The sequence below is a fragment of the Alternaria arborescens genome, assembly GCF_004154835.1.
Source record: "Alternaria arborescens strain FERA 675 chromosome Unknown contig_37, whole genome shotgun sequence".
In the NCBI taxonomy this organism is placed as follows: Eukaryota; Fungi; Ascomycota; class Dothideomycetes; order Pleosporales; family Pleosporaceae; genus Alternaria; species Alternaria arborescens.
In genome coordinates, this window is record NW_021167892.1 from 1 (window position 1) to 22,933 (window position 22,933).

Genomic DNA, 22,933 nt, shown 5'->3' on the forward strand with positions numbered 1-22,933 from the left:
GAACGTACTACGGTTACGGCCCGTACTTAGAGCTTTTTTTGGACCTACAGTACGTACAACACCAGAAATCGATCCGTACGTACCTCACGATAGCTTCAACCGTACAGTATTACGTCCCGTTGGAAACATTTCAAATGTTGATGAGAGAGAATGGCATTGATGGACAAGATGAGGTAAATGGAAAAACAAAATGAACACTCACTACATTGCAGGCTCTCCATACACAGGATAGTAGCTCAGCCATGATGCAAAGACTCTGGATACATGTGTTTACAGTATTGATCCGCGAGTGTTCATGGAGAGGGAAGAGTTGGCGACGGCGCTTGAGAGGTCAAACCTTGAGATCAAGTGTGTATGTTGATGAGTAAAACACATATCAGGAAAGCGTTCATTCAACATCCAGTCTGCTCGGTCAATGCAACTAAATTCAGAATTACACGTCTTATACAAAAAGTGGAATGCAATTGATGCAGCTCGTATTCCAAACACGCTAACTCGCGCCTTCACATGATCCAGGATGCCGCCCCACTCGCCTCGGCTTACATACACTCAGCTCAAACGTGTCAACACGCGCAACATCACTTCAACCGGATCTTCATATTAATTATCATGATATTCCAGGTAGCACCTCTAATTGTGGCTTCCGCGATCGCACGATTCGTAGCTGCGGAAGTTGCGCCGGAGATCACCACCGTTGCAGAAGGCTACAACGTGATTGCCAAGCTCCCATGTATTGGTTGCCCGTTCCTACACCAGGACACGTCGCAAGGCAGCGATGCGCCATGGACTGAGAGGAGAGATGATAACGCTCTGGTGATTGCATCTTACTCTCGTAAGAATGACTTTACAGGCTGACGCTCTCCAGCTGCTGAACATCTCTCTCCCATACGACTCATCGCAATTGAACATCAACAATGCTCCACTGCTAGCAGACTCAAAGATTCTGCCGCGGATATACGTCAATCAAGTCTTGTTGGACACGTCGAAAGACGATGTCGATAAGCTTGTTGAATCCAATCAGCTCGACAACCTTGGAGGTGCTTACTTTGGCGCTTCATACTCCTACTCCTTGCGAAGTCTCAAAGAGTCCAACGCGCTGCTGTTCTACTTTGATGTCATGGAGATGTGGACTGATCTGACCTCTCCACATCTTACCGTCATCATGGACAAGGAGGAGCAGAAGGTTCTGGAAGTCGTGCTTCTACAGCGTCCCTTGCTCTCAGCTGGCGACCATGCGAGCGCGTACGAAATCATCCGTGCTTCACTCGTTCCACGTAAAGATATCAAAAAACCGATGAAAATGCACATGTGGTTCCACGACTGGGATGCCAATGGCAAGAAAGGCACTGCGACACATATGGTCAATTCGGCTTCGTCATCCTTTGTCGACTACATTAGCTCTGGCATCTGGTCTTTGTTCATATTTATTCTTGCAGTCATGGCGCTGTTCGTCATTGTGTGCTTGTTTATCATCTTTGGGTGTGGATTGCATAAAGACGACTACGAACAGGCGCAGCATGGCAAACGCAAAAGCGGTGGAAGGAATGATATAGAGTCCGTGCGGAGGTTCAGGACACCCGAAGAGCTGGGACTCAGAGGCAGTGGAAGGGTGGTTGGAGTTGGAAAGAGCGATTGATGGATCGGGGTGTAAGAAGCCATGAGCCCGTCATCGATTATGGAAGACTCGCCAATCCACGCGTTCTGATAGTGTGCACTCGATACAGGAGAATTTTGAGCATCGTCGCCTTTCTCTCGTCCGCCTTGGAAATCCTGCTTTGAGGTTCATCGCGCATCATGTTCCCACTAGCTAGCGCGTCAACAAGGTTACACGGAACCCACAAGCAAGAAGCCCCTGGGAAGATCATGCCACAAGCGAACACATCTCCCGCGCTCACATCTCCACCACGATGACACCATCACGAGCGCGACGATCTTCGGTGCCCAAGCAAAACAACTCAAATAGAGGGTTCAAACAGAAAAGCATCTGGCTACGATGATGGTGTCGCTTGTGCTATTGGCTTGCGACGTCATTCCGAACTCTCCGCGCCGCTAAACGTCATTCGACCAAGCTAAACGCAGCATCACGACTCGCACCGTACTCATTGATTGCACGATCTACGTTGAGGCTACGTTTAGTCACATGGCTAAACACCAGGCCAGAAGGTTGCTGGGTCTCGATGCACGTCAACGTTGTCAAAGTCTGACAGTAACTCGTCGTCATGGCCTCGGCTTGTGAGGTATGACCGCATAGATTTGGTTGATGTGATAAAGTCTCTTGTGTTTGCATCTAGAAACGCAACATTACTATAGCAAAATAATTTGAAGAATTGGTCTTGCCCAGACGCTGCGCTGCGCATCCGTCCAGCTCTCACAATGGCCATCACAAACACCACCAGCACCGTCCAGGCCATCTTCTCCCTCCATGTCGTTACAGCAGGAAGTGCCATCATCCTCCTCCTGGCGGCCCTCGCTCTTTTCGGTCGTCAGCTTGCTGGCGGACCAGGCCGCCCACGAAGATTTATGAAGTTTACCAGGTCAACCGAGAAGAGGCACAGGTACTATCATCCAGCCTCTCTTACTCAGATTTCACAGCTACTGACACGCAACATAGCTCTATGGGAACTCAAATCTTCCTCATCACCGGTCTCTTCACCCTAATGATCGCCTACGCAACACAATCCTCAATCGTTGCCCTTCAATCCCGTCTGAACTCACCCTTCTATATCACATCCGCCTACTCCTACCCCCAGTACACCGCGCCCTTCGGCAACAATGACTCTATCAAATATGGGAAAATCATCTCCATCCTTTCCTTCCTTTACCAATGCGCCATGATCATCATGAATGCGTGCATTGTAGGCGCCATCTGGATCCACGCCAACCACGTCCAGAACAACGGTACCGGTATCAAGGAACCTGGTTTCCTATCTTGGATTTGGAACGGGTTCTGGATCTTGGCTATCCTTGCTCTTGGATTCGCGAGCTGGGCTGTTGGTCTTGCAAGGCGTGGTAGCGGTAACAGTGCGCTTGCGTACCCTAGTTTGATTCGCAGTGACTATCTTGTCCGAACATTGTACGTCACCTACGTCGCTGTTGTTATTGCAGCTTCGACTAGTGCGACGCTTGAGGCAGTGCTGTGCTGGCTTGGTATCAAGAAGAACGGCATCACTGGTGTAAGTGTACCCCTCTCGTGCGCATAAGCATGTGCTGACAACCTCGAGAACCGCTCCAAATCCGCTCTTACCCGCTTCGTCTTCCTCGTTACGCCTCTTGTTTGGGCCCGCAACGCCTTCTCCATTGCGCAGCTGGTACTCATCTACAAGAACGTGAACAGCTATTCGCGCACTACAAACCAGGCCCTCGCTTTTCTCTTCATCATCTTCGGCGAGCTGTGCGATCTTGGTATCCTCGCTTTGGTACTTCTGGGCGCCTGGAGCTTTGGCCGCAAGGGCGAGCAAAGGCCTGAGGTTGTCAAAGATGCGCGTTACAGCGAGAGCATGAGGGACAGCTCTTATGCGGGCAACCGCGGAAGTACTTACCTCGACGGACCTGTCGGACCTACTTTCGAGGAGGGTAGAGGTCCCACCTATGTTCCCCACGTCAACTAGTGGGGATCAATAATGACTGTATGAGAAGTATCTAATGTTGGAGGGAAAATGTTTTTGAAGCGTTATAAGCGAGCCAGCAAGCGAATAAGTACATAATGATTAACGTAATGAAGTTATTCAATCATACCTCCAAATGTATAATATGTGATATAGGGCTTGGTGTATAAGTTCAAGACGGTACGGTGTTCGAGCACGCTGCATGATGAGGATAGAAAACGTTTGATCACAACATAAGGAAGTGAGAATATTGCCTACGTTTCTTCGCATATCTAGACTCATTGTCATGAATGTATCCGTGGGCTACACAGCGCATTCCGAAGATATGCCTACTTGCTCTATGTGTACGTCATCATTCAGCCTACATCCCACTCCCGTTGTGGATTATGAGGAAGAACATAGCGCACTTCTTCTCGGGTGCCACAGTCTTATCAAAGACATAAGATGGTCCAGCCTTTAACATCTTAAGCTCATTGACTCCAATCAAGTGCTTGGTTCTGCAGATTTTGTGGATTAGGAGGGAATGGGCGCGGATTTGGTGATGCTATGGCGTTCATGTCAGCTAATGTAAGCACCGAGGGAAGTGTCTGTCTAAGTTCTATAGTTTCGCTTTATAGCATGCCATGTCGTCATGGCAATGGTATTTGCGGCTCGTCTCCCAGCTATCAAGCACCTGTCCAGTTCTTTTCCTCCAGACTTATCGTTCCGTTGCTCAACCACCGTGGATAACGAGGTGCAGAAGAGTCATCGCGGTACTACGTGTGGCAGTGGACGGTAGCCACAATATAGCTTCAAATTCATGTACATACAGCTGCGTGATTCAAATGACAAATATGTTATCTTTTACCTCACTCAGATCGCAGCGGATCTGGCATCACATTTTCCATGATGATTAAAAGTAACTGATCAAGAATGCATGCATTTCCATACGCTCACTCGCTAAATCAAACCGTAAACACAAGAAAAGAAGTCGCTGAACAAAGAGAAGCGTGCGCGCCAGATCAACGCCCACGCTGGGTATCTTACAAACATGCAAAGTTCATGCCATACTCAGACGTATCCAGAGGAAAGAAAACCTTGCCAATCATTCCACGTCTCAAGACCGCATCAAGCGATCCGAAAGTCTCAAGCATATCCTCTCATCCTGTCCTCACCATGGAAGAAACCACTTCCGCCAAACCCTTCTTCCTTGGGTGTCGCCCACACGTCTGGCGTCGCGACGTCATCGTAGCTCGGCTTCCGCGCCAGATCCTCAGAGTAAACGCTTGAATCATCATTACCCCATCGCTGGTCTTTGCTATGGCTGTTCTGGCCGTAAATCATATTTCGGTCATGCGTTGGAGCTCTTGGTGTAGAACAGCTTATCCGCTGATCTTCACTCGAGATTATTAACGTGTCAGGAGAAGGAGTAGGATACGATGGTGAGGTAGCGGTCGCTGAAGCGATGAGTTTGTTGACCAGAGCATGTAGATCTGACACGTCATGTTGAAGAGTGCGGACTTGTGATTCCAATGCCTTCCTGGCGCCCCTCTCGTGTTTGAGCGCTTCATACACGTTTCGTAGCGCTCGCGCATTCTCCTCGTTGCTGCCCGTATTGGGAACGGGGGGTACTGCTAGAGTTGGGGAACCAGGCGCAGGCTCAGGATCAAGAGTCTCGCTACTTGATTGATGAATGGGCTCTTGGTGAATGCTGGGTGCTGCTCTGGAGTGAGATCGCGAATGAGAACCGGATGCGGATACGCTCCGATTCCTTGATCGCAAGTTACGAGGTGCACTTTCGAGAATGATGGTTTGCCGGTTGTTGCGGGATGACATTTGACGGGTAAGTGATTCGAGGTTAGAGTACCTGTGTTCGAGGTCTTGAACGCGGTCCTCAATGGGCACGCGATGTTGACTCTTGGCTGGCGGCGGAGGTGGTGGGGAGACGTCTCTGACTTGAGGCGACTCTGGAATAGTCTCCTCTTTGGGTCCAAACAGCGCATTCTTCAGGTCGCCAAAGTTGAAGGCCGGGACTGGGGGTTGCTCAGCGTGCTTCTGCTCGCGATTCGGCTCTTCGGTGATCGGAGTGGGGGTCTGCGAGTCGTCCGCCTGGACGAGCGTCGCGCTCATTTCGTTAAAAGACTCGTTGTCTGGTTCACGAATCATGGGCTCCTGCGTCGGCACGGTGCGAACGGTCTCCACCGTTTTCGCCGTTTGCGGTCTACTATAGATGCTGCCGGACATGTAGCTCTCCCGCCAGAACTTAATCTCCGCACTTCGTCCTCTCTCCGTTGACGCGCGTTCTTTGGCGAGACTGTGAAGAGCATCTGCACTTCTCGATCGTCGTCTGTCGTGTCTGGAGGCCACCGTTTGAGTAGGGCTGGACACGGCGATACCGATACCTGGAGACATCTCATCTTCTTCTACCCTTTCATCCCACGCTGATAGCTTCTCTCGGGGCTCGTCCAGACTGCGCCGGTGAGTGATAGCACTTGGAACAGTGGGTAGTGTTGCTCTCCGGCGACCGAGATCGGGCCTATCCATGTCGAAAGTGAGATACTCCTTAGGTGGACTCGCTGGTGGGGCATTCACGTTCATAGGATACGGGAGATGCTGGCCCAATGGGTGCAATGGCTGTAGCTCCTCTACTGGCAGATCTGATATCCGAGGACCGGCAGGCGGTGTCCTCGGTTCTCGCGGTGGTGTTGACCTCAGCAGACCAGGGTCCTGTCCATTGTCAGAATTGGGTCGTCACAGTGTTATCGCAGACTTACGCTGTGGTGGTAGCTATGACCACGCTGCATCGGTTCTTCCTCGTGATCTTCCCGGTCCGGGCTCTTTCGTCCGAACATCTTCCGAAATACATTCCTGAGCCCGCTCTTGCGCTTCTTCTTCTGCGCAGCCTTACTGGCGCTCTCTGGCGTTGAGCGAAAGGGAGTCGGGGATGCAATTGAAGTCGACGGCACAACGCTTTCGCGTTGTACTTCGTTCAACTGTCGCACCTGTGGTGGGGATCTTGAAGAGATGGGTCGCTCAGGAACAACATCATCGCGTTGCGTCTGCTCTCCGATCGGATTCGATCGCAAAGCTGACATGTGCTGTTCAGGCACAGGTGGGGGTGACTGCATCGGTCTTGGCGGAGTTTGCGAACGTTCATACTGATCTACCGGCGCGTCCTGCGGCTGCAATGTTCGGTCCAGTACGCCATTCTCTGCGTACTCTTTCTCTTCCTCTTCGTTCAGCGGCACATCTTCGGTGATTGGGATCGGCCCACTAATCTTCAAGTTCCCTCTCCTGATGGCCTCAGCTTTCCAGCTAGAACGCTGCAAAGGCGAAGGCGACGGCGCTGACGCACTCATATCAGCGAGGACAAATCCTTCTCGTTGAAGCATATGGATGCAAGGCGACCTTTTTGATTCTGATTGTTGGCGAATGCGGTTATGCGGACGAGTCCTGGAGATTGCGATTAGGCGAAGTTTACCGGGATGACCCAGCGAGCGTTGATGTTCTCGACTACCATCACCGATGTTGCGAAATCAATTGATGGGTAAGAAGCAAAGCAAAGGCGGACCGGAGCGACAAGCGCGGCAAATGTTCCTCCTCCTAAAATAGATGCAAGCAAGCAAGCGAAGAATAGGCAATAAAAGAATTAACAACGGTAGCCCCCAAGAGTCAAAAGAAGCGAACTCGATCAGAAAGAGCGACGAGGTTAAACAAGAGAGACGTGCCACAGACGACGCAACGGGAACAGCAGCAAAAGAACGGGGGGGAAAGAGGCGTTCTTTAGGGTCTATGTATCAGACCGAGAGCGTCATGTACCCTTTGGACAAGGGTGCCAACAGAGTGGGGAGGGTCAGTCGGATGGGGGGGTGTCGCGGCGGGAAGGAGGAGGCTATTATTGATGGCGCATTTGCGAATCAAGCAGTATGACCGGCATTACCTTTGACCACTACACAACGGGGGCTGGGGGGCTGCAGTCAAATAAAGGCCTGATCGCTGCTGCACAAGCGTTGCATTTGCATGAGAGGCCAACAAGCCGGTCGACGGCGCGAACGAACGACGTGCATGTTGTTGGATATGGGGCCGTGGGGTTTTGGGTACAGTACAGCTGCATGTTTTGGCCAAAGCGGTACACTGTTGCAATCGATACACGTCCGTTGGATGCACGCACGCGCAGGCCCGCTCGGCCATGGCCTTGTTCAGCCTGTTCAGCCCGTCTGAAACATGCTGCTAATACGTCTTGGACCTCAGCCACCCTGTCGAGCTCCCAAACCTACCACTTGTCGAGGGAAACGCCATTGGGGATCCTAGTAAAGCCGTCGCAGAGCTAATCCTCCTGTATCTAGAAATAGCGGCTTTGCTGCACTGGCCGAGGCGTTCCACGAACCCTCGTCTTGTCGCGTCGAGGTCTGAGCGCGCGAGAGAATGCATGGGGACGCCAGGACGCATGTCATGGACCCTCGGCCGTACAGACTAACACAAATCCTTGCACCAGCCTGCATTAACGTGTTTGAGACTGTCTGCGGACTAACTCCGACCATGGGCTGATTGGGGCGCGTCGCTCTAGCCCACACTACACCGTCTATCTCGCATGTTTGGTACTCTACTGCCTCTACTGCACGCGTTACTGTTGGCGATGTGTGTTGATGTAAACGTGAATAATAGGGGAGGCTGGTCGGCAGTAAGCGAGGCGTTCTGGAAGAACGTTGAGAGGAGCGACGTGGCCAGCACTCGGCGCCGTTTTTGATCAACCTTTCTGCCCGCGCGCTGAATACTTCGATAGTCGGACAGTGATTGCGCCATGTATTGATGGTCACGACTCGCCACCACACACACTTTATCCTACACGACACCGTTCACGTCAAGGGTTTGAGGAAGAATGAGCGCATTACTCGTAATCTACTCCGTCGTGCGCCTCCCGATTCCTCTCTTTTCTCTTTTGTGCATGTAGACGCATGCAAGCCTCGCCTCGCCGTCTTACCACCGTAGTCTCCTGCCGCATGCCTCTCTTACCAAAGACATTCGGCGTTGGTGTTTTGGCGCAAGCTTGCCTGTCTCGACTCGCGCTTTGACGCGGAACTACTGCAGCTAAAGTCACGCTGCATACCACAGCTGCAGCATCGCGCTTCGCTTGCGAACCAAACCATAGCGCTGAGACCATCTCCTCCCCACACTCACTCCAACCCAGTAGCGAACCACAACTCCGACACTGTTTGTTTGGGAGTCCGTGGCGACAACGCATTGTCACAGCCTCGCTTACTCATACCCCTCATCCGCCCTTTTCTTGGTCCACGTAAACGTCTGCCAAGTTTGGATATCTGAGATCGGCGTGGTCTTCTAGGTGTTGCATCCAGGCCTTGAGGAACTTGGATCCGCTATGGATTTATCAAGTCAGTAACAATGCAAGCCACTTTTCCATGACAAGCGTATAGGAATCCTCCGCCGTATATCAGGATGCCGAGGGTGTGGTCTGAGTGTGGGTGACGACGAGTTGCCGTGTGATATAGCAGGGGAGCGTGTCACGGCAGTTTCGAGTTACGCGGGTTTCAGATTTGCTTATTCGCAAAGAACATGTCCCGACGCCCACGTTCTCGGGTATGACCGAAATATGCGATGACGAGGAGGGGGATCAATTGTGCGACCAACACGGAAGGCGAGCATTGTGGGGGGCATGGATTGGGAATGGAATGTAGACGTACTTGCTTATTGTGTCCGAGTCTCCTATCACACAAAGATGTCGCTTTGGGCGTGTCATTGCAACTGCGTCCTTCATTAGCCCATCGCACACACTTGCAGCCGCAAGTTCATGCGTCGATATTGCGGCGAGTCGGTAGGATTGACATTGACGTACCGTTGAGCCGTCTCTTCTCGCCCAAGAAGCCCACCTCATGCTCCGGGTTGCTCCGTACCGTACTGACGATGACAGCTTCTTTCTCGCGGCCTTGGAACCCATCGACGGATCCTAGTTCGATGCCAGGATATGCTTCTTTGAGCATTCCAGCGAGCAATGCGAGCTACCAACGTCAACGGTCAAACCCCACAATCTACATGGATGTCCGGGTTGATGCGCTATGCGCACGAAAGTTGAACAAGGGTGAGAGAGACGCGTACCTGCGCATTGTATGGCGTAACCACCGCAATGTCTTCCGCTTTCACACCAGCATTGATCAGATTACCGACGTGCATCTTCACCAATGCCGCCTCTGCTTCGTTAGATTTACTATCGCCGAGACTCATGCCTTTTCCGCCCTTGCCTATCACACCCTCATCTTCGAGCTTCTCAGGGAAGTCGCCGCCTTGTGTATCCCAGAAGACTAGCGGTTCTTGCGTATCTTCAGTGTCTTCGACATCGTACTTCAAATCTTTCAGCAAACGATCCTTGACGAAATCGGCTGCAATAAGTTGCGAGTCGTATAGCTCATCGGACGGAAATCGCATGATCTTCTCATGCATGCGGTATTGCGTCGTTAGCATACGCTTGATCGACGGGCCATGTAAAGCTAATAGCCGGTCGAAAAGCGTTGTCTCTAGCGTCATGTCATCGATCGGCTTGCCATCGGCCTTTTCTGCGTTGTCTTCTCCAGCTCGGGTATCCTTACCGGTACTCTTCTTGGCGTCTTTCTTGGCCACTTTTGTTTGCTTTGAGTTGAGAGATTTGATAGTAGGTGGTAATTGTAGATGGTCACCGGCCAACACTAACTTACTTGCCTTGACCCACAGCAGAGGCACCCAGCATTGCGCTTCCAAAGCCTGACTGGCTTCGTCTACGATGACGACGTCGAACTCTTGGCCCTTGAGATGAAAGCCTCCTGCGCCATGCAGCGTCGCGAGGACGACTTTACTGCCAGTCACGAGGTTATTCACGCATCCCTTTTCTCGCTCTCTGTACTCTTGTCGAAGCTCCTTCAGCTCGGTATAGATCTGACGGCGTTCCTTGGCGTTACGTGTCTTGCGAATAGACGATTGCTTTTCGTCCATTTCCTTGCGGACATCTTGGACCAAGGCAGCCGCTTCTGACGTTCGTGTAAGGACATCAAGAGAGTGGTTCAGAACGGATGGTAATAGGCGTGCCGGATGTCCCAGGCGCACCATAGGTACCTTATGGGAGGCTAGTCGCTCGACGATATTGTCTACAGATATATTGGATGGACCACATACTAGCAGACGGAGCTTTTGCTTGAGCAACTGTAAGATCAGCTCGATAAGAGTGTGTGTCTTGCCTGTCCCAGGAGGACCATGGATCAGCGCGACTTCTCGCGAAGCCAGTGCAAATTTAATTGCCTCTTTCTGGCTGTCATTGAGCCCTGGATCGTTCCATTCGAGCTTGTGAAGAGGGTTCGCCGGATCATTCAGATCTGAAGGTAAAGGTGTAGGCGATGCTTGGCCAAAGAGTACGCGCATGAAGGGGGTGTACTCTTGATCTCCAAGCTTTTGTAGTCTGCTCATCGTTTGGTTCATCCTATCATGCATAAGTTCAAGTAGCTACAGAAAGAATGTATTTAGAAAAGACGTACCTTTTGTAGGTGACGTCGTTGGCCAACTTGACTCTAGTACATATATCAGCCTTGTCGTGTATAACACAACCGTCCACGACGCGTAGACTAACATCCATAGCTTGCCGCCAGTAGGCACATCTGCATCCTCTTTGTCCAGCACGATCTCCACATTCTCCCTTCGCACCCGTAACACGACCCCCTCGGCACCCTTCTTCTCTAGCTCTTTCTTTTCCGTCTTCTTTGCGCTCCCGCTAGGCTGGTCCTGGACCGCGACTATATCACCCACACGTATGCCGTGCTCCGGGATATCGGGCTTCTCGCCTTTAGCCACAACTGCCGAATCCAACCCTAGCTCGACCACGGTCTTGCCGCCCAGCCCTGTCCGTATAGAAGACACATTAAGGTTCAGGATGGCGAGGCCGGCGCGTGAGAGGGCGGTAGGCGTGTGCGAGGCGAGAAGTGCGTTTGTTTCGGACAGCTCGGCTTGAAGCTCGGCATCGAGAAGCGTGAGCTGCGATGCAGCGAACGAGGGAATGTCTGTGGATTTCGGCATGGTTACTGCAAGCCGCGTGTGTAGACGTGGGGTTGTTCGTAGTTAGAGGTCATTAATAGCTAGTCTAAGAGTCCTCGGCAGGATAGTGGGGCTTTGCGCTGATTCAGGCAGAATTCGGCATCATAAGCCTTCTACCATGCGCGACAGAAGAGGGCTGGTCAAGGGCACCGTCACGGTTGTTGTGTAGCTGAAGCGCACAAACGAACATTAGCACGACCAGCCGATTTGGGGGACCGTTTCGGCCCAGGTGCCATTACGTCATGACGCTAGCCCGTTTCAATCCATCGTCAAAAACTCCTCCCAGATGCACACACATTTATTCGATATAACATTATTTTTGAAGCACGTAGTACTTCTGGTAGCAAGCGGCTGATGAGGCCGCGGACCGCACCAACAAGCGTAGTACCGACGCGATATATTACATATTGTTCATATTTCCGAAGCAATAGCCCGTAAAATTGTACCTAAACAAGTGAGCGTACCAAGTCAGTGTATGTTCCAAACAGTTCGCACAAGGATATGACTTACAACCAGAATTCCTTCTGCGCAAAAGGCCCCGTTTCTTGCAAGCCCTTGACCGGTAGGCTAGTCTTATTCTGCGGCAACCAGCTCTCTCCAGGGTCCCACTCCGTTGCAAGTCCTGCCCACCGACTGCCTTGTGGCAATGCCAACCATCGCGTTGCTTTTACGCATGACAAGCTGGTTCCCATGTTCGCACTCGTATATATACCCGTGGGATCTTTGTTCGTTTCGAGGCTTGCAATGATGATGAGAGCCATCACAAAGCCCGTGAGAAGAAGACTGTAGAGCCTGTACCACATGCTGGAGACGCAGGGTATGATCGTGGTTGTAGTCTGACCACGAAAGAAGTAGAAGGTGTACAAGATTAGTGATATGGTAATGAAGACGAAGTAGAACGCCCCGAGAAGGAACGTTGTCATCGTGTAGCCATACGTGTCTGCTGGAGCTAGGGCCGGGGTGCTGATGAAAAGAGCTATTATCCAGACGCCGCCGAACACAAGCAGGAAGGCGATGCGAAAAAAACGGCTTCTCCATGAGTTTTCAGGAGATCTAAACGGGAGTGTACAAAGTCAGTATTTGTTTTCAATGCAGTTCCGACAGAAACATTACTGACCGGAACCTGGATGTCTCTGATGGCATCGTTATCAGCGGGTCCAACGCTCTCGGGGGATGATCGAGTTCGATGTCATCGTATTTGGCCATAGTACTCTGACGAACAGGCCCTGCTGACTCCGTGGATGAAGTATCTCGCAATCCGCTTCCCTGGTAAACAAAGTCGTCCGTAAGCCAAGCGGCAGCACACAATCGCAAACAACCCAATATGGACAGAGGAAAGAAGAGAGTGTCTACGCCGAACCCAATAGCAACACCAGGAAGTGCAACCCCAGCAGCGCTACCAACGAGTATGTAAAATGCTGACGCACCCTGAAGTGTTGTGATGACAGTCTTCAACATCGTCAACGAGAGTATTTCAACACGGGTACTCTCTGGATAACGCAAGCAGTACATAGTAGAGCTCGTGACCATCTCTTCCCCACCATTCCATCCATCCGAGGTCCAGAATATCGCATTGGTAGCTGCTAGGTCACGGCGACTCCACTGAATCGCACGAATGCGCCGATCGGTGATCGCAGCGTATCTCCAGATGATGGATGTTGGATTATAGCTACACAACCGATCGTACCACTTAGGGCGTCGATCAGTAAGATACGATGTCGTAGGCGTCCCGGATATGAGATGCTGAAGCGGGACAACCGTTAGTATTTCGTTGCTGGAAAAGCACGACTCGAGAACAACTTACGGCGATCAAAGGAGCTAGACACAAAGTGAACAACGAGATCCATTCAGAAAACCCGATACATTGGCATTGAATGCGAAGAGGCTCGATCACGATTGGCATCGTGATTGTGGCGGTGAAAAAACGCGTTGAAGGGAAGGTAAAGAGGGTATTTGCTTGTTCTTTTTAGGGCCCCAACAACAGGGGGGTTGATTACGCGCTTGCAAGCACAGGACGCGATCATTGCTCATGATTGGATCTATGCAAGAGCCGACTTGTGCCTGCTATCGCAAGGACTTCAAACTTTTTCAGCTTGTAAATGTAGAGTAGCCCTGACATGTTCCATAAGGCTTCGAGAAGTGCTGTGAACCCGACGTAGGAACGCTATTTAACACCGCGTAGAAAAAGCGGCCCGCGCTCGTAGCGAAAGCTTGCATGGCGCCTCCGCGGATTCCAGAACAGAACAGGACACCGTACGATCCCAAAGTGCATTTATCCTTAAGGCCCGCTCTTTACCCAGATCTTGACACAATGCATAATCTTGCACAATCATCTTAGGAATGAAAATTTTCTATGCTCATTGGTGGCGGGATGGCAGCATGCGACGATCGCATCCATGTACTGTCGTGCGGCTGAACTGTCATGCCGAAAATAGCGAGTGGAGAGCGGAGACGAGGCTGACATGGTGGAATCAACTCCAAAGGCAGCCTGATTTCATCTGTGTGCCATTCTAGAATGATTTAGCACGAAGGCCTCTCGGATAACCGAATCGCGGTTGTAGGCATGTTGTGATAAGATCCAAAAAGTCCTGATCGCAAGTAAAGTTTGAGGGCTCTTCCAATTGAATGTATGGCTTAGTAACACTGCACTAGCTTCTAATCCCAACACGATCTCTACGCATCAAAGCTTTGAACATCCATCTCACCACCAGTGTGCGCACTCTCGATTTCGGAAAATTAAGAGCACTCTTTTCAATCTTTCTTTGCTCCTTCACTGAGCTTTCGGAGTGCATGTCGACCACGACAAGTCATTTGTTCTGATCCTCTCACCCGATCTCGGGGAGCGCACCTCTCTACCGATGCCACGGCAACTCCCGTTGACCACGATTTGTGAGACTGTTCAATACGGAGAATACGCTCCACTAGTGCCAAGAGCTATTGTTGGCTTCAAAGCGATCGGCCACCAGGCTGTGCCTAGGTATACCGAGATTGATGTAGCTCGCTGAGTCCTCCAGACCACCATTAACATTCTCACATGTAATCTGATATTGCGCAAACTTTACGGCGCACCGAGGTTCTGCTGTGGTCAGCGAGGCGTCGAAGAGGAATGCATTGGGCGATAGATTGGCCGAAATCGTGGGGAAATCCATCTTGAATACCCCGCATTCTGTCCACGCGGTACCAAGTAATCACCCATGAATGGCAGCATCTCCGTCAACAGAATACGAGCCAACGACTTCCGGCTGGTCTCCCGACAGATCGAAGACGACGATTCAGTCGATACACCATGTACCGGGAAAATGCATCCGTCTGCGTCTCGGCAGTTTACATCACCCTTGGCATTGAGATCCTAAACCAGGCGCCTTTGCAGTACGCATTTGGCGGATGTTGTATTTGAGTCAAATCGATTGCCGTTGAAGATGCCGAAAGGAAAGACCAGACGGGCGATGTTTGCAAAGACTCGCGTCGTTACAAAACTAATAATTACCTAGACATGATCTGTGTCGTGCGACTCGTCCGCTAAATGCGCCGACACCTCATGATCCACCATCTAGTGGATAGGCGCCGGGAGTCAGCTACCAAGAGCCCAAGCCTATTCAGGCTCTTTCCCCTGGCCGAGTTTTTCAATTATGTTTTCTGATAGGTCGAAATTGATTACCTCTACACACCACATCATTCTTACAAGGCTGTCAGAGCTCACTTCCACCATAAGGAGTGCGATCTGCGACCCAAAAATCCGGCAAGATGTTATTGGAGCATGGGTATATCTGCAGCCACGGAGTACATCGAGCTCGTGTTTATTCTTCCCGATTAATTCATCGACCGGACGTAGTCGACGTGGGTACCGTCCGAGGTTCGTTGCGAGAAAAGCTGTTCCTGGCTTGTGACATCTGTTCTACCGAGATGGTTAAGTATCGCGTGTTGGATAGTGTTAGTAGAAGCAGTCTTCAAGAGCGAAATCTTCGTTTGGTTCGAACAACAGGAGTCAAACACATACTCACCTCAACATGAAGCTCACAATACTCCTACCATTGATTCCTTTGGCTCTTGCAGTCCCAGCACCTTTGGAAAGGCGTGCAAATCCCACCGTTATTGCTCCTTCACCTCAAGCTACGGTTGCTGGCACCAGCATCGCGAACGTTGAATCTTTTAAAGGCATACCATATGCACAGCCTCCGATTGATCAGCTGCGACTGAAACCACCTCAGCCATTGACTTCCTCCCTAGGAAAAGTCGATGGCACTGGCATTCCGAAAGCATGCCCACAATTCTTCTTCAGCATAGACGAGAGAAACATTCCAACCAACATTCTGGGAACCATATTGAATCTGCCACTCCTTCAAACCGTTACCAATGCCGGAGAAGACTGCCTCACTGTCAATGTTCAGCGGCCAGCTGGTACAAAGGCTGACGCCAAACTTCCCGTACTATTCTGGATATTCGGTGGTGGTTTCGAACTTGGATCTACTGCAATGTACGACGGAGCCAGTCTTGTAGCCGAGTCGGTTGCTCAAGGCAAGCCCATCGTCTTTGTTGCGGTAAACTACCGCGTGGGCGGGTTTGGCTTCATGCCCGGGAAAGAGGTGTTGGAAGACGGTTCAGCCAACCTGGGGCTTCTCGACCAAAGGCTGGGCCTACAGTGGGTCGCAGACAACATAGCTGCATTTGGAGGTGATCCCGAGAAGGTGACAATCTGGGGTGAGAGTGCAGGTGCTATTTCTGTACTAGACCAGATGATGCTGTACGACGGCGACAACAGCTACAAGGGGAAGCCCCTCTTCAGAGCTGGTATCATGAACTCGGGCTCGATAGTGCCAGCCGATCCCGTGGACTGCCCCAAGGGTCAGGCTATCTACGATAGAGTGAGTTCTTATTCTTATTGGAGAAAACGGAGGACCATTGCTAACCACCATAGGTTGTCGAAGCAGCTGGATGCGCTGGCTCAGCCAATACTTTGGCATGCCTCCGTACAGTTCCATACACGAAATTCCTCAATGCCGCAAATACTGTTCCTGGTATCTTGAGCTACTTTACAGTCAATCTTTCCTACCTACCACGACCAGATGGAAAAGCCCTAACAGCATCCCCCGATGCCCTTGTCAAGGCTGGAAAGTACGCCAAGGTGCCCTTCATTGTTGGCGACCAAGAGGATGAAGGTACCCTTTTTGGCCTTTTCACTTCGAATCTTACCACCACCAGTGAGATCACGACGTATCTCTCAACCATCTTCTTCAACAATGCTTCGCCAGCGCAAGTCCAACAATTGGTTGGCAGTTACCAAACTATCACGGAGGACGGATCACCTTTCCGAACTGGCCTCCTCAACAACTACTACCCGCAGTTCAAGCGCATTTCCGCTATCCTCGGCGACGTGACATTCACTCTTACACGTCGCGTTTTTCTAGAAGTCGCTGCGCAAGTCAGCCCTAGTGTGCCGTCATGGTCCTACCTTGCGACGTACAATTATGGCACGCCTATCCTAGGGACATTCCATGGCTCGGATATCCTTCAAGTCTTCAATGGTATCTTGCCAAACAACGCCGCCAAGTCTATCAGGGGTTACTATTACTCCTTCATCTACAACTTGGATCCCAATGAGGGAAGTGGACTGATGAACTGGCCAAGGTGGAGTGAAAGCAAGAAGTTGGTGAAATTTGGTGCGAACAGCAACAGCTACCTGGACGATGACTTTAGGAGTGATACATATAATTTCTTGAAGGATAACGTAGCGAGCTTGAGGGTTTGATCTAGAAGGTTTGATATTCTAGCGATACCAACACTTGAAAGTTGGTCATGACGGCAAACGAAGTACATGAAATGAATCATTATCTCATATATTATTAGTTTTTACCAGTGTTGCTCTAGTATCCACCGCCGAGTGTTGGTTGCAGGCCATACGGCCCGCTCACATGGTCCACATTCTTCATGGACAGCGAATCGCCTAGTGCCTTCTCGAGCCTCTCACCAATCTCTTTGTCGACCTTGGCAAACATTTCTACTTGTCGTTAGCTTATGACTTCTCGAGGTGGTGTCTCACAAAGCAACTTACTGATCGATTCCTTCTGCACCTGCGGCAACGCCTTCTTCATGTGTCCGCTCAAGTTGTCGATGAAGATCTGGTCATCGCCCCACTTCTTGTACAACGCCCACAGATTACGCGGCTGCTCGAAATCCTCATCTGTGACCTCGGATGTGTATGAGCTCACTTCACCAACCCACTTGTCGTGCGCAATATCTGGTGGGCCGGACTGAATCTTACGGAACGAGGAGCGGACGTAGTCGGGGTCGGCACCATAGTTTCCATCCATCCTCATAGGACCGTCACGTTGGTAGGGGCTGTAAACGTTTTTGGCCCTGTTGCATGGCAGTTGTTGGTAATTTGGACCAACACGGTAACGGGCCGCGTCTGGGTAGCTGAACATTCTTGCTTGAAGCATGATGTCTGCTGATGGACCAATGCCAGGTACTAATGTGCTTGGCGAAAAGGCCGCTTGCTCAACATCTTGGTGGTAGTTCGCGGGATTCTTGTTTAGCGTGAGTTTGCCGACTGGAATGGGCGGGTAGTCCGCGTGCGGCCAGATCCTAGTAGCATCGAAAATATTCCAGCGGTAGTTTTCCGCCTCTTTGGGATCCATAACCTGGAGCATCATGGTCCAAGTGGGAAAGTCACCATTCTCGATCGCGTTGAACATGTCCTTAACATGGTAATCTGGCTCTTCGCCTGCAAGTCGCGCTGCATCTGCAGACTTCATAGTAACGTTGCCAGCATCAGGCTTGAAGTGGATCTTTACGTATTTGAAAGATCCGTCTTCAGGTTTGCCGAATTTGAAAGTATGAACACCGTAGCCGGTGATGTTTCGCAGAGATTCCGGCACGCCTCGGTTGCCAAATAATTGCATGAGCGCATGCATTCCTTCCTAGACGTCGTTAGATTGAGTTAAGTAGATGACATGACGTATCAAAGGTGTGACTCTGATGTGATGAGTGAACCTACCTGGTTATTGTTGTGGAAGTCCCAAAACATAGTAGAGTCCGGGACATGTGTCTGCGGGTGTGCTTGATGGGAGCGATTTAGAGATGGGAATTTCACGGGATCGCGAATGAAGAAGACGGGTAGGTCATTTCCAACCATATCCCAGTTTCCCTCGTCGGTGAAGAACTTCAGTGCCCATCCTCGGATGTCGCGGACGGTGTCTGAAGATCCCTTCGATCCAGCGACGGTAGAGATACGAGCTAGGACTTTAGTCTTCTTTCCGATCTTGTTCAGGAAGTTGGCGGATGTGATGTGCGAAATGTCGTGAGTGACTTCAAACTCTCCCCATGCTCCTGCAGCCTTTGCATGTACAACTCTGCAAAGCGTCAACGTATGAAGCATGTATTAGATCGTGCGTTATCAACATACCTCTCTGGTATCCTTTCGCGGGGAAAGTGCGCAAGCGTCTCAATGAGCTGAGTGTCTGAGAGTAGAGCGAGACCACCACCTCTGAGCGGCGAGCCTCGAAGTACCGTCTGGGCTGTTGGATCTTGAACAGGACGTCCTACATGCTTGTGAGCGACTGACTCAAGAATCACATACGAGGGCTTTACCTTCAGCCAGAGTATATACTGGCGCATCGGTGTTTTGCTGCAATAGGTCCGTTAGCTACGATGTAACCAACATAAAGGTGCACACATACGGAAGCCATTTCTGTATACACAAAAGTGCTGTCTATGATTGTCTGTGATAGAGCTTTCCTGCTGGAGAATGGGCGCCATTTTTATGCAAATATTCCAGGTTTGTAATTGTCGGGATGAAGTCATTCTCAACGGGTACTCGTAGATCTAAGGCAATTCTTTGGTGCGTCATTCATCTGTAAGATACAGGTCCATTACCTATCCCACTACTCGTTGTGGGACTGTCCCCCTGTCAATATTTGCGGTGCCCTCTTTGCCATCGGCGCATTGGAGGAAATTTTCTCAGACACCCAGAGCTTAGGTAGCCAGAGATAGCGCAGATCCGCGGATTGCGGTCTTCTGGAGCATGCTTGCTGCTGATGACTATAGATGACTATAGATGACTATGCTACGCGACGCGGCATGCGCGTTGGAAGTCGCTCAAACGCGGCTGACTGGGGAATGACGATTGTGCTCCGAATGATTGGCCGAGTCGAATCGGACTTATCATGGAGATGGCACGGATTTGTGGTGGAGCTAGATTACCTAGGTACAGTCCCGCGCACGCCCCTAAGGTGGGGTCGGCTTCTTTGCTCTGTAAGCAGAACATCGCGAGGAATCACGCAACCAATTGTAGAACAAAAGAGTTAACTCGAAGCGAACAAAACTCCGCCCACAGGCTCATCCGAGTTTTATGATCAGGCTTAAAAGAGGGTTGAAAGGGCAAAAACGCTACGACACCTACACGCGCCGGTGCGCACCAAGCACCCTATCCCGCACACGCCAGAATCATCCTGCAAGATATCCAGACTGGCTATGAGCCTTCCAGCCATCACAGTTGCTCTTCAACGCATCATGGTTGGTCAACCCTGCAATCTTGTTATACTGCCCCACGAACTGCATCGCAAATCCCTCGGATATGTGCCAGCCTGTGTAGATGTTAGTACAGCGATTTGATTGCAAATGAAGAGGAAAAATACCAATGTGACATTGCATAAGTCATGACGAGGTAGCCCGAAGCTGGCAGCATGGCGGTGTCGCGATGCGGCGGGTTGTCAAGCTTCAGAGGAACATTATCGGTGTAATCTCCTATACCCCGTGCAATGACGAAGAAATCGTGTCCGTGAAAACGAATGGGGTGAGGTACTCCGATAGTGATCCTAATGACCTCACGTCTAACAGGAAAGCTATAGACAGAAGGGATTACATGTCAGCAGATTCGACAGGTTCTAGAGCATAAGAAAATATGTTGTTGCTACAATTCAGTTTCTTATCAAGTGATACATATGACTCAATGTTCACAGAAGTTGTAACTTGGCCTCTGCCATCCTTTTCCTGAGGTCTGGACGAATGCGCTCCTTTCTCGCATCAGCTTCTTACGATGTCCACTCGCTTCTTCAGAACTCATGGGAAGCGAGTGCTTGCCATCATCGAAATCTTTGCGCACGAAGTCCATAAGCTCCTCAGGAAGTTGAGCTTCTCTAGCTGCAGAGACACTAGCAAATCCTTTCTCCGCGAACAGGTTTATGAGTTCTGGGGGTAGCTTTGACAATGCTTCTTCACGTGCCCTGTTGTTCGATCCAAGGAGCGAATCGACGTACCAGTTCATCTGTTGAGGTGGGATGTTTGCTGTCGAGATGATACGTTTTGTGGGATCGACAAGCCATAGTGCGATGAAGCGACGATGACCGGGCTTCGTGGGATCGATGAGCTTGAAAGGTGAAACGCGGTGTTGGCTGTTGCAAGCATTAGTCAACGCCCACATTCGAGCATGATCAGAATCAACTTACAAGACATTAGGAAAGGCCAACAGCCTTCCTTGACGGGTCTGGACGTTTCCATAATTCTGCAAACATGGCGAGCCGCCGCCACCCAAGTTGGTGCCATACACCGCCTCCATCCAATGATAGGCGCCTTGTCCAACGGGGTAGTCATCGTCATCGTTTATGTGATATGAAGTCTGCATACGGAACGAAAGGCTGTTGTCGGTGATGTTCTCGCTGTCCAAGTAGTAGAGAGCTGTGGCGCAGATGTTCTCGTTCATTTGCCCCTCGATATGCCACCCGCCTACGGGAAATTCAGGCTTCTCGGGCGTGAGCTCGATCGACGCCATCTTGACAATGATCTGGAGTCCCGAATCGCGATATCTGTCAGCAAGACGCTTACCTAATGGTGGGATGTAGGATACATCATTGAAGGGAACTGGATGCAAGCGAGGTTTGCGGACAGCCTGCCACTTGGCTTCCAACATAGCTTCTGCACGCTCCTCCTCAGTTTCATAATATTCAGGGTCGTAGTCATGATCTCTCAACTGTTCTTCGCTGACCTCTGCATCAGCACACGCTTCCTTATGATCAGGAATCCAGTTCTCCTCATTTTCATCGCTATCAAAGCGGTATGTTAGCAGCTGCAAAAGTGTCAAGTATTTGACGAACTTACTCAGGATTATCGGGTTTACCTGTACGGGTATCCATACGGCCGGCGCCCTCAAATTTTTGATAGCCGACTGCCAGTCTCAAGCACTGATCCCACAGAGGTAGCGATGTTTCGACCAGCTTCTCGATGGTACGGTATATTTCGGAACATTTCTTAGGGTGCAGATTGTTGATGTAGCTGGTGAATTTAACAGTGCCATCATTCTGGAAAGCGACGTTAGCTGGCAGCCATTGATACGTATTCGACCAATACTCGAGCGGAATGCTATTGTAGCGGTCGCTGTCTGAATGTTCAACAGGGGGTTCTTGTGGAATGATCTCGCCCTTGCCAGCCCAGCACTCGATGGCGTCCGCCACACCGACGTGCTCTTCTTTAAAGCCACAACTTCGGCCGTACACTAATGGATACATGGATGGATGTACTAGATCCTGCACCATATCATCCGAATTTGGATGCCAGTCAGGAGAAGCAGCGTGGTCCGACTTCAGCTCGTCAAAAGCCTTGCGCAGACTTGCATGTAGCTCGCTCGTCACAAGCGTGTCAGATTTTGCCACAGAGGGGCCTGCATCCAGAGATGGAATAATGCCCGACTGCTCGAAATACTTGGCTTTGCTACGAAGCTCTTGAACACACTGCTAAAGATGAGTAATGAGATCGAGACTTGGGCAAGAAGTAACGTACAGTGTTAAATGTATCCTCGTCTAGAATATTCTCCAACTCGCGATCGCACCAATCGTTGTGAAGCTCGAGTCGATTATCGTCATGGGTCCAATGCTGTCTCTTCGCACCAATAGCCAGTTGCCAAAAGTGATCATCGGGAATGGAGAGGGCCTCGTTACGCCACTTAGCGATGATAGCGTCGTCGAACACCTTCTTGTGCCAATCGACTTTGTCGGTAAGCTTCTCCATAATGTCCATCATAGCGAGCTCTCGAACGGTGATGATATCCGAGTCGCTTCCATAGCAGTTGCTATGGGAGCCAATGGGATAAAAGCCGTAGTTTTGCCATTCCCAATTACGAAGAGGAAGTCCAAGCCCGGGATACTCATTCTTCGGTTTGCTAGAAGTCTCAGCCATTGTTGTCATTGAGCGAGTAAGAGTCGTAATGTTCAGGCTTGTTCGAAGTGTGTAAAACAAGAGTTGGAACACCGGAGCCCTTTAAACAAAACAGAATTGACTACTATGTTCTGGAA

The 22,933-nt window shown here is 50.6% G+C and overlaps 8 protein-coding genes across 8 annotated transcripts; 3 read left to right on the plus strand and 5 right to left on the minus strand.

Annotated features, from left to right (window-relative positions):
• Positions 1 to 609: 609 nt before the first annotated feature.
• Positions 610 to 1,636, plus strand: AA0111_g10562 (hypothetical protein; the record flags this gene model as incomplete). The annotated part of the gene is made up of 2 exons (XM_028644327.1): positions 610 to 813; positions 866 to 1,636. 2 exons carry the CDS (start codon positions 610 to 612, stop codon positions 1,634 to 1,636), a joined length of 975 nt encoding a protein of 324 aa, XP_028501808.1.
• A 737-nt stretch (positions 1,637 to 2,373) lies between these two features.
• Positions 2,374 to 3,608, plus strand: AA0111_g10563 (hypothetical protein; the record flags this gene model as incomplete). The annotated part of the gene is made up of 3 exons (XM_028644328.1): positions 2,374 to 2,555; positions 2,612 to 3,173; positions 3,222 to 3,608. 3 exons carry the CDS (start codon positions 2,374 to 2,376, stop codon positions 3,606 to 3,608), a joined length of 1,131 nt encoding a protein of 376 aa, XP_028501807.1.
• Positions 3,609 to 4,730: 1,122 nt separating this feature from the next.
• AA0111_g10564 (hypothetical protein) lies at positions 4,731 to 6,943 on the minus strand (the record flags this gene model as incomplete). The annotated part of the gene is made up of 2 exons (XM_028644329.1): positions 4,731 to 6,311; positions 6,359 to 6,943. 2 exons carry the CDS (start codon positions 6,941 to 6,943, stop codon positions 4,731 to 4,733), a joined length of 2,166 nt encoding a protein of 721 aa, XP_028501810.1.
• Positions 6,944 to 8,853: 1,910 nt separating this feature from the next.
• On the minus strand, positions 8,854 to 11,633 carry AA0111_g10565 (DNA polymerase alpha-associated DNA helicase A; the record flags this gene model as incomplete). The annotated part of the gene is made up of 6 exons (XM_028644330.1): positions 8,854 to 8,959; positions 9,284 to 9,344; positions 9,436 to 9,598; positions 9,696 to 11,043; positions 11,099 to 11,131; positions 11,191 to 11,633. The coding sequence occupies 6 exons, from the start codon at positions 11,631 to 11,633 to the stop codon at positions 8,854 to 8,856; spliced, it is 2,154 nt and encodes a 717-aa protein (XP_028501809.1).
• Positions 11,634 to 12,051: 418 nt separating this feature from the next.
• Positions 12,052 to 12,343, minus strand: AA0111_g10566 (hypothetical protein; the record flags this gene model as incomplete). The annotated part of the gene is made up of 2 exons (XM_028644331.1): positions 12,052 to 12,097; positions 12,162 to 12,343. 2 exons carry the CDS (start codon positions 12,341 to 12,343, stop codon positions 12,052 to 12,054), a joined length of 228 nt encoding a protein of 75 aa, XP_028501812.1.
• A 3,315-nt stretch (positions 12,344 to 15,658) lies between these two features.
• Positions 15,659 to 17,397, plus strand: AA0111_g10567 (putative secreted lipase; the record flags this gene model as incomplete). Its single annotated transcript, XM_028644332.1, has 2 exons — positions 15,659 to 16,513; positions 16,567 to 17,397. The coding sequence occupies 2 exons, from the start codon at positions 15,659 to 15,661 to the stop codon at positions 17,395 to 17,397; spliced, it is 1,686 nt and encodes a 561-aa protein (XP_028501811.1).
• A 115-nt stretch (positions 17,398 to 17,512) lies between these two features.
• AA0111_g10568 (Catalase) lies at positions 17,513 to 19,336 on the minus strand (the record flags this gene model as incomplete). Its single annotated transcript, XM_028644333.1, has 6 exons — positions 17,513 to 17,646; positions 17,701 to 18,568; positions 18,646 to 19,000; positions 19,054 to 19,189; positions 19,239 to 19,275; positions 19,328 to 19,336. 6 exons carry the CDS (start codon positions 19,334 to 19,336, stop codon positions 17,513 to 17,515), a joined length of 1,539 nt encoding a protein of 512 aa, XP_028501806.1.
• A 1,259-nt stretch (positions 19,337 to 20,595) lies between these two features.
• On the minus strand, positions 20,596 to 22,817 carry AA0111_g10569 (hypothetical protein; the record flags this gene model as incomplete). The annotated part of the gene is made up of 4 exons (XM_028644334.1): positions 20,596 to 21,040; positions 21,095 to 21,688; positions 21,744 to 22,372; positions 22,422 to 22,817. The coding sequence occupies 4 exons, from the start codon at positions 22,815 to 22,817 to the stop codon at positions 20,596 to 20,598; spliced, it is 2,064 nt and encodes a 687-aa protein (XP_028501805.1).
• Positions 22,818 to 22,933: the final 116 nt, after the last annotated feature.